General features: G+C 43.2%; 8 protein-coding genes across 8 annotated transcripts; 5 read left to right on the top strand and 3 right to left on the bottom strand.

The window, feature by feature from the left end:
* Nucleotides 1-2,027: 2,027 nt before the first annotated feature.
* Nucleotides 2,028-7,274, top strand: O0I10_000919 (uncharacterized protein; the record flags this gene model as incomplete). The annotated part of the gene is made up of 13 exons (XM_058481019.1): nt 2,028-2,304; nt 2,356-2,585; nt 2,659-3,237; nt 3,302-3,958; nt 4,013-4,379; nt 4,448-4,460; nt 4,531-4,609; nt 4,668-4,766; nt 4,825-4,938; nt 4,998-6,335; nt 6,395-6,683; nt 6,761-6,865; nt 6,925-7,274. 13 exons carry the CDS (start codon nt 2,028-2,030, stop codon nt 7,272-7,274), a joined length of 4,497 nt encoding a protein of 1,498 aa, XP_058348583.1.
* A 196-nt stretch (nt 7,275-7,470) lies between these two features.
* Nucleotides 7,471-8,488, bottom strand: O0I10_000918 (uncharacterized protein; the record flags this gene model as incomplete). Its single annotated transcript, XM_058481018.1, has 7 exons — nt 7,471-7,518; nt 7,595-7,717; nt 7,784-7,838; nt 7,894-7,945; nt 7,996-8,100; nt 8,156-8,314; nt 8,374-8,488. 7 exons carry the CDS (start codon nt 8,486-8,488, stop codon nt 7,471-7,473), a joined length of 657 nt encoding a protein of 218 aa, XP_058348582.1.
* A 117-nt stretch (nt 8,489-8,605) lies between these two features.
* Nucleotides 8,606-9,990, top strand: O0I10_000917 (uncharacterized protein; the record flags this gene model as incomplete). Its single annotated transcript, XM_058481017.1, has 6 exons — nt 8,606-8,674; nt 8,729-8,902; nt 8,956-9,485; nt 9,551-9,779; nt 9,839-9,910; nt 9,964-9,990. The coding sequence occupies 6 exons, from the start codon at nt 8,606-8,608 to the stop codon at nt 9,988-9,990; spliced, it is 1,101 nt and encodes a 366-aa protein (XP_058348581.1).
* Nucleotides 9,991-11,069: 1,079 nt separating this feature from the next.
* O0I10_000916 (glutaredoxin) lies at nt 11,070-11,812 on the top strand (the record flags this gene model as incomplete). The annotated part of the gene is made up of 3 exons (XM_058481016.1): nt 11,070-11,440; nt 11,504-11,583; nt 11,643-11,812. The coding sequence occupies 3 exons, from the start codon at nt 11,070-11,072 to the stop codon at nt 11,810-11,812; spliced, it is 621 nt and encodes a 206-aa protein (XP_058348580.1).
* A 761-nt stretch (nt 11,813-12,573) lies between these two features.
* On the bottom strand, nt 12,574-13,900 carry O0I10_000915 (uncharacterized protein; the record flags this gene model as incomplete). Its single annotated transcript, XM_058481015.1, has 2 exons — nt 12,574-12,836; nt 13,714-13,900. The coding sequence occupies 2 exons, from the start codon at nt 13,898-13,900 to the stop codon at nt 12,574-12,576; spliced, it is 450 nt and encodes a 149-aa protein (XP_058348579.1).
* Nucleotides 13,901-14,395: 495 nt separating this feature from the next.
* On the top strand, nt 14,396-15,007 carry O0I10_000914 (uncharacterized protein; the record flags this gene model as incomplete). Its single annotated transcript, XM_058481014.1, has 2 exons — nt 14,396-14,550; nt 14,614-15,007. 2 exons carry the CDS (start codon nt 14,396-14,398, stop codon nt 15,005-15,007), a joined length of 549 nt encoding a protein of 182 aa, XP_058348578.1.
* Nucleotides 15,008-15,567: 560 nt separating this feature from the next.
* On the top strand, nt 15,568-16,005 carry O0I10_000913 (uncharacterized protein; the record flags this gene model as incomplete). Its single annotated transcript, XM_058481013.1, has 1 exon — nt 15,568-16,005. One exon carries the CDS (start codon nt 15,568-15,570, stop codon nt 16,003-16,005), a length of 438 nt encoding a protein of 145 aa, XP_058348577.1.
* Nucleotides 16,006-16,128: 123 nt separating this feature from the next.
* On the bottom strand, nt 16,129-17,181 carry O0I10_000912 (proliferating cell nuclear antigen (pcna); the record flags this gene model as incomplete). The annotated part of the gene is made up of 5 exons (XM_058481012.1): nt 16,129-16,155; nt 16,228-16,410; nt 16,478-16,575; nt 16,640-16,792; nt 16,863-17,181. The coding sequence occupies 5 exons, from the start codon at nt 17,179-17,181 to the stop codon at nt 16,129-16,131; spliced, it is 780 nt and encodes a 259-aa protein (XP_058348576.1).
* Between the last annotated feature and the right edge of the window lie 221 nt (nt 17,182-17,402).

Here is a 17,402-nt window from a genome sequence, read left to right as displayed (position 1 = left end):
CAAATGAAACATGATATCTTTTTTAGATCAACATAATCAGCATGTTCAAGGGCATCTTGTGCGAAAGTTTGAGGTTCGAGAGGGGCAATCTCATAATCAAGGTTTGGATGTACAACGTTCATGCATTTATACAAGAGGTGTGCAACTATTTAATTTCCACTTCTTCCACTCTCAGCCTCTTCCCTCTTGCTCCCAATCTCAACTGTTGCCCCATTCAAGTACACAACTACCACCTGCGAACGTTTGTCCTGCTTCCACCCATCATGTCAATCCTACGAATGTCTTGATCCGATTGGCCTTGATTGAATGGCAAGTCCATGGCGTATACACAGCTTTCATGTCGCTCTTCTTCAATACGCGCTTTGTCTTGGCACTTCGTCTTCTCTTGTACACACTTCTTTGCCGTGTCCAATCGTAACAATGTTCATCCAGCGGTTGCCATTAGCATGGCCTTTATTCCATTGTCTCAAACAGCGTTCTTTACTTGCAGCAACTTCTCTTGCAGCCTTTCCACGTGAACAGCAAATAGCCGTTGTATAGAAGCAGCTTTATCAGGTGGCAACATGCTTCAATACATATGGAATCCTATGGATGATGCCTTACCAGCTATCAAGTACACCACAAACAACAAGCTTCACCTACATGAGCCGCGTTGCAAAATGACCAAGAAAGAGGTAGACCAGCAGCCGGATGGAAAAGGAAGCAATCACATGGCTTTTTTCAACCAACGTATTGGGTTTGTAATGGTTATGATGGATGGATGCAATCAAGTACAATGGGATGTTGCTTTGGTTACTTGGCGCGTCGTCAGCAGGAAGGATGGATCGTGTCACGTGGATACGGCTGAGGATGATGATGGATTGGATGGGATTGTGCAAAGGGTTTGTATCTTTGACGGAAGGTATTGTACAGCCATGGATGGATGACGTTGGAGTACTCGATGCAATGCATGCAGCAGCTATTTTTCAGTCATGGATGAAGGATGGTTATGACGGCAGCTACCAAGAATACAATGACACAATTATCCCCATTGCCCTCTATGTAATTCGCCCCTTTATCTTATTCAATTTGAAATGCTATTCCCTTATCGTATTTACTTGATAAACGTCCACACTACTATGTCTTATTCTTCGACTTACTCATTGAATGAAAAAATTGGATTCAACATGACATTGATGAAGGTATTGTGCTATCGGCTCACATGTGCGAGATGTGGACCACTTGATTGGTTTCAGGATTAAAAGGGAGGGAATAGAAATTGAGATTGGATCATTGACATCATCGTATGTATCGAGATGGCTTTGTTCTTTTGTGACAGTATACATTCGTTTTAAGCTTCCTTGTTCACATGGTGATAGAAAAAAAAAGAAAGTGGCAATTCTCAAGCGCTTGTATTGCAAAGACAATAAGTTTAGAGTGAGGGTGCCCAACATCCTATGTACCAGCATGGTTCATTGTTGTAAGCTTATTTCATTGTGTCCGAGAAACAGTGAGCTATGATAAAACGTGGATGAACATACAATGCTTACGCACGACACCTTTCAGCTAACGCATCCTTATGAAACCTTATATAAGAACGATCAGGGCTATCATACGAGGCCATAGTATAGGTGTGTATCCACCATTGTATAACAACAATTCTTCGTTGTTTTCCTACGTTAGGATATTATATGGGGCATCTAGCTATTAACCATTACACTTGTAATATCACTTGATCCGCTTCATGATACTCTGCTGATTTGATACTATCAAAGTAGGCGGCACAACAACAATAAGTGTGGGAATGGCAAAGAATTGCGTGAGCCATTCAGTTACGTGACACAAAGCAGTTTCATGCAACAAGAATGTCCGACACCATCGCAACATAGAAATTCACCGCTTCCTGAACCCCAGTAAATAGACAACTCAGCACATCTAGTGGTGTGATAACGCGTAGATGCATTCTTTACTGGGGTGGGCGTGGAGGAGTTTATGGTAACGCACACCTCTTCCTCTTTCTTTACGCTCGCCACAAGTCATCAAAAAATATGGGTGACAACAGTGGCGACAAACAACCACCCATAATGATGTCATCTGGGGAACCAAGCTCATTGGTTACCAACAACAACAATGCATCAACATCATCACAACCAAATGCGAATGGCCAACCTTCATCAAACAATGAGAATACTCTACAACAGCCAACCACCGCCAATGATTACCGTAAATCGTACGAGACATCCTCTTCCGAGAACACGGCCGTGGAACGTGCAGGTCATTGTGGTACATTTGGCGAGCCAAACGCTGGTCAAGTCAACGTGAATTGTATGTAATACACCTGTATTTTCAAAAGCACACTAACGTTTGCATTCGTAGCTGCTATTGGTGAATACAATGAATTGAAGCGTGAGTTGACAAAAGCAAGCGTCAAGGAAGACATGCAAAAACCACAACCGCCGACCGATTTGGAAAAGGGAAAGCTTTCACCTCCCAAGGAAGAAGAATTCAATTTGGATGATTTCCTTCAAAGCGTAGCTGTGAGATGGGAAGAGGCAGGCAAAGTACCCAAAAAGCTGGGTTTGATTTGGAAGGATTTGCATGTTGAGGTATGTATCCATGTGCTACCTCGATCAAAGGAAAAAACATTAACACACAACATGGCCGCTTCATCAACAATAGGGAGCTGGTGCAGATGCGCATACTATTCCCACTGTGTTGAGTGATCTTGTTAATGTCATTCAGCCTTGGAAATACTTTGGCTATGGCGTCAAGACAACCAAGAGGGTGATCTTGGACAAGCTGAGTGGCTGTTGCAAAGAAGGCGAGATGATGCTAGTGCTAGGGCGTCCTGGTTCCGGATGCTCTACCATGTTGAAAATATTGGCAAATGTCCGTGGAGCATATACCAAGGTTGACGGTGAAGTGAGCTATGGCGGCATTGATGCACGCTATTTTGCCAAGCACTATCGTGGTCAAGTTGTATATAACGAAGAGGAGGATCAACATTACCCAACCCTTACAACCAAGCAAACTTTGCAATTTGCACTGCGTTGCAAGACACCAGGTGATAGATTACCTGATACGACGCAAAAGGATTTTGTAAATCGTGTCATTTATCTCTTGGGTAACATGCTTGGTCTTACCAAGCAAATGAATACTATGGTGGGCAATGCTTTCATTCGAGGTTTATCAGGTGGAGAGCGTAAAAGATTATCAATTGCGGAAGTTATGACTACGCTTTCATCTATAAACTGCTGGGTGAAGTATAAGATTGGCGGTTCTTGAAGCGATTTGTGAGTTCTTACCGGTTGTTTGTTATTAGGATTGTAGCACCCGTGGTCTTGACGCTGCTTCAGCACTCGATTATGCACGCTCTTTACGCATCATGACCGATATTTTCAAAAGGACAACTGTTGCTTCATTGTATCAAGCATCCAATAGCATCTACAACTTGTTCGACAAGGTTCTTGTGCTTGATCAGGGTCATTGTTTGTATTTTGGTCCCGCCAAAGATGCTAAGCGCTATTTTGAAGACCTTGGATTTCATTGTCCTGCTCGCAAGTCGCAACCTGATTTCTTGACCGGTCTATGTAACCCCTTGGAGCGTGAATTTAAACCTGGCTATGAGGAAACAGCACCAAAGCACCCTGATGAATTCCAGGAAACATACCTGAAATCGAACATGTATCAACGCATGATGGAAGAGCTTCAAGAATACGAGCAACACATAGAGCGCACAAAGCCAGCTGAGGAATTTCAAGAGGCTGTACGTCGTGAACATCAAAAGCGTGCACCGAAAAAAGCACCCTACACAGCAAGCTTTTTGCACCAAGTTAAAGCTCTCACAGCTCGACAACATCATTTACTTATCAAGGACAAGCAAACGCTCATCTCACGTTATGGTACAATTCTTATCCAAGGTCTCATCACAGCCTCCTGCTTCTTTCAGATGCCCACTACAGGTCTTGGTGCATTCTCTGTAAGTACTTTAATGACGGTATTATCAGCATCCAATGATTGACATGCTCTATAGCGAGGTGGTGCTTTATTCTTTTCCCTTCTTTTCAATGCATTCATTAGTCAATCTGAGCTGAGTCGCTTTATGATGGGTCGTCCTGTGCTCGAGAAACACAAGCACTTTGCTATGTATCGTCCTTCAGCATACTATGTTGCACAAGTCATCATGGATATCCCTTATGCTCTTGTTCAAGTTGCCCTGTTTTTGGTGTGTGCTTATTTCATGATGGGTCTTAACCTCGATGCTGGGCGCTTCTTTACGTTATTCGCAACCCTTTTCTTCATTAATATGATGATGAACGGGTTGTTTAGGCTTTTTGGAGCTGTCTCAAAAAGCCTTTACATTGCCACTCAGATATCCGGTATCATTTTGATTGCTCTAGGTAAGGATCAAAGCATGTGGTGGAGTGTAATGTTCATGGACGCTGATCACCCGCCATACCTTATTTAGTCACCTACAGTGGGTATGTTGTATTCTGATCATGCCGCTTTGCTATATCAAAAACATTTATTGATCTATCATTTTCCCCATAGCTATGTTATCCCACATGGTTCGATGCATCCTTGGTTGTATTGGATATATTGGATAAACCCTTTGGCATATGGATTTAAGGTACGTATCCATGGCAACCTCAAAAACCATGACGCACTAACACACCTTTCATTACAAGACCATGATTTCCAACGAGATGATGGGTCAAATATACTCATGCGAAGGACCAGGCAATGCAGTGCCATACGGCCCTGGTTATGATAATTGGGATTACAAGGTGAGCCAATTTTCCTTTGGTCAATCAAGGCCTGAAGGCTTACATGTATACAAAATAGGTGTGCACCATGAAGGGTGGGCAACCAGGACAAAACTTTGTGCTTGGCGATGACTATCTCAGATCACAATACAGCTATTACACCTCACAGCTTTGGGCACCCAACTTTGTTGTGGTAAGTCTTATGCATTCATGCATCATTTAATCCATGGTTGCTGAATCATCCTTTTATAGATCATTGGATTTTGGTTGCTCTTCACGTTTTTGACAGCATTAGCAATGGAAAAACTGACGCCAGAGTCGGGTGGACATACCACAAAGTTGTATTTGCCTGGTAAAGCTCCACAACCATTGACCAAAGAAGAAGATAAGAGACGACGTGATCGACAAGCACAAATCACCGAGCAAATGAAAAGTGCTTCAGGTGAAGAAGGCACGACGTTCTCTTGGCATCACGTGGATTATACCGTGCCATACAAGGGTGGACCACTTCAATTGCTTAATGATGTTTCGGGGATTGTTAAGCCTGGTCATTTGACGGCACTCATGGGTTCTTCTGGTGCTGGCAAAACCACATTATTGGATGTACTCGCCAAACGTAAGACCATTGGCAAGGTTGACGGCCGTGTATACTTGAATGGTGAAGCGTTGATGAAAGATTTTGAGCGTATCACGGGCTATTGTGAGCAAATGGATGTGCATCAACCTGCAGTTACTGTACGTGAAGGTATGCGATTCTCAGCTTATTTGAGACAACCACCAGAAGTATCCAAGGAAGAGAAGGATGCCTATGTCGAAGATATCATTACACTCCTTGAGATGGAAGACATTGCAGATGCCCAAGTTGGTGATATCGATGAAGGTTCTGGTATCTCGGTGGAAGAACGTAAACGACTCACCATTGGCATGGAGCTCGTTGCCAAACCACGGTTGCTGTTTTTGGATGAGCCAACATCAGGTCTTGATGCACAAAGTTCTTTCAACATTGTACGCTTTATTCGCAAGCTTGCTGATGCAGGATGGCCAGTATTGTGTACCATCCACCAGCCGTCTGCCATCTTATTTGAATACTTTGACCATCTTTTGTTGCTTGTACGTGGTGGCAAAACAGCCTACTATGGTGAAATCGGAAAGGATTCAAGCACCATGATCAATTACTTTGAATCCAAAGGAGGGCCAAAATGTTCACAAGATGCAAACCCAGCAGAGTACATCCTTGAAGTGGCCGCATCCAAAACGAGCGGCATGGATTGGGCAAAGATCTGGCAGGAATCGGATGAAGCCAAAGCACTTGAAAATGAACTTGAGGCAATCCACCAAAATGCTGATCAGCATCCTACTCGCCATGCTAAAATGTATGCTACCAATTTGTGGACCCAATTCAAGCTTGTACACAAACGTATGGCTCTCGCTTATTGGCGTTCGCCCAATTACAACATCGGCCGGTTCTTTACCATCATGTGTATTTCACTGCTCAATGGTTTCACTTATTGGAAAATGTCATACACATCATCCGATATGCAAAATCGAGTCTTTGTGCTATTGGCTACCTTTATCATGGCGCAAACTTTGGTAAGCTACATACACCATCACCCATCACATAGCTGACGAGCTCACCAATACGCACTTAGATTATCCTTGCTCAACCCAAATTTATGACAGAGCGGCTCTACTTCCGTCGAGAGTATGCATCACGTTATTACAGTTGGCTTCCCTTCGGCTTGACATCCATCCTTGTTGAGATACCTTACGTGTTGGTATTCTCGGCTTTCTTTATGTGTGGATTTTATTGGACAGCAGGACTTGTCAATCGACCCGAAAATTGCGGCTACTTTTATCTCATTGTTATCTTTTTCATCTTTTGGGCTATTACATTGGGTTTTCTGATAGCTGCGATCTCGAGAAACCATGTCATGGCATGTAAGTGTCAGCTACCAAAATTGCTTTTCACATGTACAAAGGATGCTAATATGGGTTATTTTATTATCGTTCATTAGCTGTCATCAACCCGCTCTTCATCTCGATATTGATTCTATTCGCAGGCTTAATGCAAACCCCACAAGCTATGCCACGCTTTTGGTCATCATGGATGTATTGGCTTGGTAAGAGAGAAATCATCCTTCTTCAAAAGTGGATGGATCAAGCTGATGTCTTGTTATAGATCCCTTCCATTATTACATTGAAGGATTGACGGTGAATGAAATGGAGTCTTTGCCAGTTATATGTCAACCCAAGGACTTTTCAACGTTGAACCCACCACCTGGCCAAACCTGTGGGGAGTACATGGCCAACTTTTTTGCTTCAGGAGCCACTGGCTATATAGCCAATCCAAGTGCAACCAGCTCATGCAATTACTGCTCATATTCTTCCGGCCGTGAATACTACACAACCATGTTCCAATGGGATGCCGCTCACAAATGGCGTAACTTGGGTATCATTATCTGCTACTTTGCTTTCAATGTCATCCTTTTCCAATTCCTTGTTTATTTCACACGCAAGGCACAACGATAGACTTTGATCGTTTGTCACCAATAAATGTTCTTTGAGCTAGAATCTTTTCACAACACCCCCCATCATGAACCATGCCAGAGAAATAACGCTCGATTTTTGATAGCTTGGATGAATGCATTGAATTGAAAAAGAAAACAAGGAGATGCGGTATACAAAGTAGAAAGGATGAAAAGGGGACATGTACGAAGATGACTTTTTACTGCGCTGCTGCTTCTGCCACTTGTGTCTCGTTGTCAACGGTGGTCTGTTGTATGCAAACAATCAGTATTCACCTCTTGCCATGCTACAAATTCCCACATCTGAATCATCCTATACCATACCTTAAGCTTGTCCATACGTGCTGGTTGGATAGTACGCATTTGTTCGATCTTGCCTTGAACCTTTGCTAGCTCCTTTTGCAACCTCCTCAGCTCTTCGCGTTTGGCTTCAAGCATAAGCACGGGCTATATACATTTACGTTGTCAATGATCCCACGATTTCACATGCACACACGTATTCACTCTACTCACATCTTCAACCTTGGGAAGTTCAATGGAATTCCACTCCTCTTCTGGTAGCTCGTACCTAGCCATTAAGATGATATGAGCAATTCTGTCAATGCTTTTTCTCGTATACCTACATCTCCTTATTCCTTTGCATGCGTTCTCGTAGCTCCTCTCTTGATAACTTGCCTAAAATCAACATTCAGCACCTCGTATGATAGATGTCTACTTGACATTACCTCCTGTGTTGACAATACAGTTGTTTTTGCGCTTGATATGAGCACCTTGGATTTTGGAATTCTTTTCACCAATGACCTTGGGATCAATATGAAGACCAGCAAACTCTAAATGTTGCCATCAGAATCTTCTCTGTATGCACGTGATCCAGGTATACATTACCTGCTGTACTTTGTTGTCCAAGAAGACGCTGCAACTGGAGGTTCATTTGTGCGTTGGTCTTGCCCGGCAAACATCCACTCTCGATAATCTTTGACCAGTTGCCAATACCAAACTTCATCAAAGCCTTTCTCAGCGTTTCAGACTCATCTTGACTCCAACCTGTCGTCGTCCATTGATCAGCAAAGAAGTCAAAAAAGAACCGATCATTGTATTCATACCTGGAGACAAGGTACAATTCCACAAACTGGCAGAGTCGTTGGTTCGAAGCACATTGCGTGCACCTGCTATCATACTTCTCGGCTTTTGTACTTGGAATGCATCGTTGCCTGCCATGTTGAACGGGTGGTGGTGGTGGTGTATGTGGAAAAGAAACGAACAAGGTGCGCCGCTTCAACGCGACAATAAAAACGCGACCACATTCGCACGCGACAGCTAGCAGCACGTCTATAAATGGAATACCCTCTTTTCACTCCTTTGGACGCTGAAGGCAAAGCTTATCGAGGATTCCTACCTGTTCATGTAACGTAGTCTTGTGGTGGTCTCCCATTGGCGATTGCTAACATTCGTCAATAGAACAAAGAATACTTGATCCAGGTCCAGTTCCTCAATGACAACGACGTACCTCTCATTTACGGCGAACCCGAGATTCAACGCCTTTTGCAACGTTGTGACACCGAGCAAGTGAAGAGGAGACTCGCACAATGTGGTGATATCAATCCTTTACTAGCAGAACTCAAGGAAATGTTGGTAAGTTACCCAAAAAAGGAGTCTGGGTGTCTTTATTCATTGCATAATGAAAGGAACAAGAAACAATGGGTGATGGAGACATGTTGGATATATCCTTTTCTCGACGATATAAAGCGATTATGACCGAATTGATGAGCATTGGATTCGATAAGGTGCAAGATTTCAGCAATGATCGAGTCGCTTTTTCGTTGACAGATTCAATGCAACAACGACGCCATACGATCTACGCATCCATTCCTGCCAATTATCCACTATCAACACCCAAAATCACTGCACAACTTCCAATCACCAACATTTCTGCCACCACGTTGACGAATACAGTGGAGCAATGCTATCGTATCATTGAAAGATATCAACCGCTTTTCTCATGTTTGGATGAGTTGGATCAACACACACGAATTCTGGACCCTGAGAACCCAAGTTATGGTGATGTATGGCGACGTGTGGCTCTTATCAATCATTGTTCGTTGCATGTTGAATTACATCCCGATCGACCACAAGAGCAACCCAAGGTGATACGTTTCTTTGGAAATGAAAAGAGCACAAAGATCCTCAGAGACATGTGGCAGCAAGGCAACAAATGGTAGGTTGATAGGATCAAGCAAGAAGGATGCGTGGTATCATGCTAACATGATGGCGTTGCTATAGGGATCCATCAGCAACTCCCTTGCAGAACATCAAGTCAATCTTTGGCGACAAGCTGGTGTTGAAGTCTGGGCAAGGCAACGCGTCTATTGATAATGCAGCCGCTGATATCGAGTGTGGTATTTGCTACATTTACAAGTTGCACCACGAAACCCACGGTGATCAAAATCCGGATGTTGTTTGCACCAACGATCAATGTAATCGGGGTTTCCATCCAAGTTGTCTATACGAGGTGCGTTGCATTGATTCTCTTATGACGCGAGTATTCTTCTTACCAGGTTTTGTATTTAGTGGTTACGATCGAATCCAAAGACTACACGTAGCTTTAACGTGCTTTTCGGCAATTGCCCATACTGCAACGAGGTAAGAACCAAACCTAGAAGGTGGAGTTGAACCTTTACTTATCATGTCTCTAGAAAATCACGATCAAAGCCATCCTTTAGCTGATTGACGACGCTATATGGAGAACGATTGATATCCGTGAGCTCAACTCTACATACTATACCTTTGCTTGAAGAGTGTGGACTATGGCTTGGTACAACCGGCAGGGTTTAGCACTGCATAATGAACTAGTCTCATTCAGCCATTATTTGCCCAACGTATCCATGGTCATGTTGCACAATAAAGCATCCTACAACAATGTTTGGTCATTGTCCAATTCATAACCGGTAACCATGTCATTTCTCTTAACCAGTGTCGAGTCGTTTTTTGTTGGCTAGTGAGAGCACTATTGATAGAACGATATCTCGAGAGACAATGACAACGACCTTCTTCATAGTGCGCTATCCTCATGCGCCCTTACTGAAATACAGCGTAATCGCTCCAGCGTCTCACCCGTTTTAACCTATATGCAGTCTCCTTTCCTAATGGCCATTGCTAAGTATATGAATAATTCAATAATGAATGGGAATGGTCTTCTGGCTGGTGTCTCTCTTTTGTTGTTGCTCTCGGATGTTGAATTGAAGAGGTGTATCATCATCGTTTTCGTGGCGGTCGATCTCTCAAGCAACGCTTTATGGAATCTGAATTATGATGCTGTATTTGTCTTTGGATTGGTAAAGTGCTCCAGCTTGTGGGATATTGGCATGACATCATTCATAAGTTGGTGATGATGCATTTGTACATTGTTGGTCAAAGAAACCCCTTAATCTCAAGAAAGACATGCCAGCAATAATGAATATCAACGTTTGTCTTTTATGGAACTGAAAGGACCTCCCTAACCTCATTCATAGTACGCATTACTGCATGCTGGTGTCGTACATTCAATTCATGCGTTTATTGTAGTGGTGGCTAAAAATACAACTTTGGAAAGGGGAATCCATTAATCAAGCGTGGGTGCATGATACTGATTGATAACATGGATACGGGGTAGTGGTTAAGGTAACATGTGTCAAGGCAACGTGTGTAGCATCCACCATTTGGAATATTATTATTACACAATCAAAGTGTATCGGATCTAAGGTTGGTCTAGCCTTTCTATCTCTCCTACGCTCTCTTTCTCGCACACACCGTCCTCCAAGGAATGAGCACTTCACTACCACGCACCATACAGGATTTGGAAGCCAAGGAACGATATGCTGCTCGTCACCGGTCATCATGGTTGCATAGTCGACGCATGCGTGTGCTTTGCATTGTGGGGATCTTGTTCATGGGCACTCTCGCACTGATGCTGCATTTCGGTGATCCGACTCAAGTACCGGGATTCAAGCGGTTACGGAATCAGGACGATGGTGCTGCTGTGGCTGCTATGGATGCCGAGGATAATAATGCTGTGGTTGCACATGACAACGTGGTCAAAGATGAAACACCATCCAACATGTCACCTCTCGCCTTGGAGCTCACGACGATCGTTGCACAGCATCCGCTGACTGTTTTTTCAAAGACCTATTGCCCGTAAGTTGTGATGTTCTCATTGAAAAAAAGGCCGTGTGTCTCATCTTGCAATGTGGATTATAGCTATTCACGGAAAGCAAAGGAGATCTTGGATGAATATGAGCTTGAGAATCCTTATCATGTTGTGGAGGTGGATCTTCGAGGTGCGTATTTTCCCTTGATGTATACATGCATACAAACTTCTCATACATATCCAATATAGATGACGCATTGGATGTCAAGCATGCTCTAGGAGAGTGGACGGGTCGTGACACATTTCCAAATGTATTCTTGGGTGGAGAAAGCATTGGTGGTGCAAGCGAGTTGATAAAGCTACATCAAAGCGGCGAATTACGTAGGATGCTCGAAGATAACGATCTCTTCCCATATTGATTATACCTTGAATAAAGACGTTCATTGATGACAGCTTGTATTACTCGAGCCAGCATTAGCTTTTAGAATCACGTGATCATAGACTATTCATCATTATGGAATCATGTGCCATGAAGAGATCGAGCTGCATCAGCATCGGCACAATGAAGCGGGTTTGAACAATCATATTTCTAGCGTACATGTCTCATGCGAGCAGAAGGGATAGAATATCTACGCAAGGAAGCCTTTAAATCAATCGAACACAATAAAAAACGTATGATCGGTTGCTTATGGGAACAAGAGATTAGATTCTTTTCTCTTGTATTCGTATCTTGATATGATTGGAACCTTCTTCAAGTGTCAAGGAAGCATTTATTCGCAAGATGGCCTGTTTGCTAGGGATTTAACCATCATTTCTTATTCCGGCATGTTTTATGCTGTGTGTTCCATACGCATTCGTTTGAGTGCTTGGTGCATAAATCCTCGTCCAGGATGTCAAGGCAAAAAAGCTTGTGCCTGCACGCGTAGAACAGGTGCCTGTTTCCAGCTGTGTATGCAAAAAGTGGTTGTTTAATGTTTGAATGGACATGTTTCCATATATGCTACCCACCTTTCATTTTGCCTTCCATAAAAATACATCCATTCTTCTTGCATACTTGTTCATCGTGATTATCGCAATTGGCCTGCGTGCTTGGAGGAGCGCATGGTTGGTCGATAATAAATACTACTCACATTGGAACAAAAAATCCACGATTAGTGATACATACATGAGGGCGTTGACCTCAAACTTGATACATACCAAGGCCTTCGTTCTCACTCGTGAAGGTATCGTGATAGCATTTGGGAGGACAAAAGTTGTGGCGTTTGGCAAATGAGCAGAAACGATTTTGACGGGCATCACCAATCTCGCTGGTAGCACCGCTCACAGGATTAAAGACACCTAGAAAGGTCAGGGTAATGATGGTAGCAGGAATTTTCATTTGAGTTGCAAGTAGAAATGAACCATGAAAACCAGTGGTAAAGAAGAAAAGGAATATCCTGTGATCTGAAAACGCCAAAGCAGATGTTTAGTTATACGCCATGAAGACGCTGACTATCCATAGATGCATACAAACATGCATCTATGTATCCCTGAAAACCCAAGGAGTACATAACTTTTTTGAGCTCTCTGCTTTCTGTGGATGCTGCAAGGAAGGGACCCTGTATTCTTTCATATCTAGGCATCATGCAGTACAAAGATGCCAAGGGAAAAGAGCAAGAAGTGTCGTATGGTCTCTTCCTTTCCCTCCTCGTAGGGTGTTGGTCATTGCTGTTGCGATGAGCTATGTGTTCATATATGACGGTGCGTGCATGCAAGAGATAATGACTTAATATCGTTTGATCAAGAAGAAAAGAAGCAACCTACGTATGTAGATCTCCTTTATGATAGCACCATACTACATATCCATCCTCAAGAGACTTTGAACAAACTTTCTTTGTTGTCAAGGAAACATTTTTATTCGCAAGATGTACTGGTTGCTAGTGTTCCAAATATCATTTCTTATCCCTGCATGTTTTGTAGTGTGTGTCCCACATGCATTCGTCTGAATGCTTGGAGCATAAATCCTCGTCCAGAATGTCCATGCAATAAAGCTTGTGCCTGCACCCATGGTATGGTTGTCGGTTTCCAGCTGTGTATGCAAAAAGTTGTCGTTTAATGTTTGAATGCTCATGTTTGCGTATAAACTACCCACCTTTGAATTTGCCTTCAATGAAAATACACCCATTCTTCTTGCATGCTTCCTCTTCAGTAGCATCGCAATTGGCCTGCTCGCTTGGAGGAGCGCAAGGTTGATCGATAGTATGAACTACGTACCCACATTGGAACAAAATCTAGGATTAGTGATATACATGACGATGTTGACCTCAAATTAGATACATACTTATCATTTCGTTCTCGGTCGTAATGGTCTCATAAGCGCATTTAAGCGATATGGGAGGACAAACTTTGAAGGTTTTGACAAAGGAGCAGAAGCCATTTTCAAAGGCATCACCTATCTTGCTAGCACTGCCGACAGTATTGGAGGCGCCTAGAAAGGCCAGCGTAATAATGATACCAGAAATCTTCATTGGAGTTGCAAGTAGAAGCGATAGGAACCAGTGGTAAAGAAAAAAGGTGCAATCTGAGAACCTCAAAGCAGATGTTTAAATACGCCGTGACGAAGCTTATTAGCCATAGATGCATACAAACATGCAACATCCCTGAAAACCCAAAGCCTTCCATCACTTTTGAGTCGTCTGTTACCTGTGAATCCTGCAAGGGACACGTAGTCCTTCATATTTAGGCATCATGCAGTATAAAGATGCCAAGGGGAAAGAGCAAGAAGTATCGTATGGTCTCTTCCTTTCCTCCATTTAGGGTATTGATCATTATTGCTGTTAACGATCCATGCATGTAATGATGTATGACTTGAACAAGGGCATAATGATGTACTCAAGAAGTGGCAACGAAAAGGGATGCTTTTATGATGAGTAAGCGCAGCATGCGCATTAGATGTTCCTTTCTTTCCACTCTCCGCCAATGCCATTGACCACCTCCACTTGTTCCACCAAGCAGCTACTACCATGGCCAGCAACGCACGTCTAGCTCAAGTGACCCGACACCTTTCGCCAGCTACAAACAGCACAGCAGCAGCACGTTCAGTTTCAACCAAGGTTGCAAAACCACCCGCATTCCGTAGCCGTGCCGAGTACAAGCATTTCTTGCCGATTCAGTCAAGGCATGTAGTAGCGTCAATCCAAAGCTGATGCGATGTTGCATGTGGCTCATGCCGTTTTATTAGATGGAGTGACAATGACCAATATGGCCATATCAACAACTCGATATACTATTTCTACATTGATACGGTTGTCAACGAATACTTGATAAGACACTGTGGATTGGATCCCTTGGATACGACCAAGACTAAGCCAATTGGATTGGTGATTGCCTCGTCTGCCAACTTTTATGCACCCGCATCTTATCCAAATCTCTTGCAAGCAGGATTATGCATCACCAAAATCGGCCGTTCCAGTGTCACTTACCGTGTCGGTATCTTTGAGGGCGATGAGGAACAAGCGTGCGTGGTTGGTGGCTTTACCCATGTCTTTGTCGATCCCATCCATCGTAGACCTGTAAAGGCATTGCCTGATAATTTCAAGGCTGGTTTAGATGCAATTTATGTGGCAGAACAATAAAGTATATATATATTGAATGAGAATGCTATATGGATTACCAAGGGATTGGTATGTGCGATCAAACATGTCCCCATCATCGTCGTGAGTTTAATCATACTACAATGAGCCACCCCCGTTCTCCTCCTCCTACTGTCATGATGATCATTGAAACCTTGCATACCAATTTCATTAAGCTTAATACCAAGGGTTCTCCTGTATCTTCATTCCATACGTGGATCAAAGTTTACTACTCACTGCTCAAGATAACCATTTAATGATCGCTCTGCTACTGTAATAATGAAATACTAAAACTATACGACCACGACGACAATGATGATTGGTGAGGCGTGGTAGGTTTCCATACTCCTGAAATCCACCGAGAACAATGCCAATGCGAGCTATGTGGTTGTGTTTCTACCTTCTCATGCTTGACAATGAAAGCATTTCTGACAAGCTCTAATTTCAGGAGCAGTAGTTGATGCCGACAAAAATGCGTACTACACGTGCCTTATAAAAGAGCGTCCATATCAATTCGATCCCTTTTACAAAGCATCACACACACACACACACGTTTTTCCACCATGACTCGTCTTTATGCTTTATTCACCACGGCCACAACCCTTATGATGGTTGTCTCTACATTGGCAGCACCTGTTCATCGTAGGGATGAAGATTCAGAAGAGCAGCAACAACAAGGAGTGGTATCTCGCATAATGACTGGCAACATTGTCGATCCCCTTTTTCCCTTGAATCTACCGGACCTATCGAAAACAACCACTCGGGTAGACAATGTTCTCGATAAAGCAACGAACAACAAGCAGAAGTCTATCCAAAACGACAAGGATGATGATGATGATGAAGACGATGGTGATGATGAAGACGATGGCGATGATGAAGATGACAAGGGTGATAAGGATGACAAGGATGGCAAGGACGATGAAGATGATGAGGACGACGACGGCGATGACCAAGATGGTGATGACGATGATGATGATGATGGAAACGATGAAGAAGAATAGACATAGCCATTTACAGAACACAATAAATACACACTTTGCATTCCAATAACCCTGATTTGTGAATTCCCTGTATGCACAATGATATCTTTGTTCCTTTTTTGTATAATAGTAATGATAAACAACCTAATTCTCTTCGCCAATCTTGGGTGCCTGTATAAAATGGGATAAAAAGATAAGTAAATCATGTTGTCATGAGTACGTTGGATGTGGGGAAATACGTACCAAGTAATATCGGATATAGCCAACTTCGTTAAGCTTGTATTCAACCTGGAGTGGGACATCAGCGGACATGCTGAGGGTGACGCGGGACGAGAGAGGAGTAGCTTTGCTAAAGTTGACAAGGTATTTGATGGAGAAGGCCATGGAGACAGCTTGTTGCAATTCGATTGTGGTAGCATCATCCTCCTATTATCATTATCCAACACCTATGAGCCACCACCTTGGATCCCTGGCAATTACCCATACAACTTACATTATCAATCATGCTGTTTGCCTTGAGAGTGACACAACCCTTGGCAATTTCACCCTCGTTGCCAAACTTGATACCTTCCTTGGTACATTCGATGGTCACTATTAGATGATCAAGTTAGCATGATGGAAGAAGGATGATGATGTATGTAGAAGGAATACTTGCCAGAGTCATTCATCATTGACAAATCACGAACAATTTCTGCAAAGCGGGTCGAGGACATGGTGACGACGGCATCGTAAGTAGTATCAGGAATACCCAAATGTTCACTGTCAATGTCCATGAGCTTGAGATCGTATTCACTGATCTTGTCGCTATCTAATGAATGGGGTATGAGCATACACGTGTCGACATGTAAACCATCATCATCATTATCCCCCAAGTTTACCTTTGCTCTCAAAAACCAAGCTCAAAACATCGCCATTGTCATCAGCCTTGATGGTCATAACATCGTCGGGGCGAGCACACTTCATAATCTTGTTTAAGCTGGTGAGGTTGATACCAAGGGGCAAGTTGCGATCGCATCGGTAAGGTTCAAAGCCATCGCTTCGCAAGAGCATAGAAACAAGAGCGACGTGGGAGTTGTCCATAGCTTGCAATGAAATGCCAGAGTCGTTACAATCAAAGTTGCATTCAGTAACGAGTTCCTTGATAGCCTCGAGAAGACCCTTGAGAACCTTGGCTTGTTGGAGACGTGCTTCGAGCATGGCTATAGCCTCCTATGAGTCTTTTTGTTTTCGAGTATAAAAAGGACATTGACTTACTTGTGTGTGTGTGCGTGTTTTGTTGAAGAGAGAGAGAGAGGGAACAGGAAAAAAAAAAGTTGGGAACCAAAGACGCGAAAATCAATTGACGTGAAACTGAAAAAAGAAACGCGACATGTCAACGTCACACGTTGTCTCGCTCTCTCGGACGCTGCGGATCGCGT

This window comes from Lichtheimia ornata (genome assembly GCF_029851405.1).
Source record: "Lichtheimia ornata isolate CBS 291.66 chromosome Unknown scaffold00002, whole genome shotgun sequence".
NCBI lineage: Eukaryota > Fungi > Mucoromycota > Mucoromycetes > Mucorales > Lichtheimiaceae > Lichtheimia > Lichtheimia ornata.
This window is presented reverse-complemented; position numbering and strand designations above follow the sequence as displayed.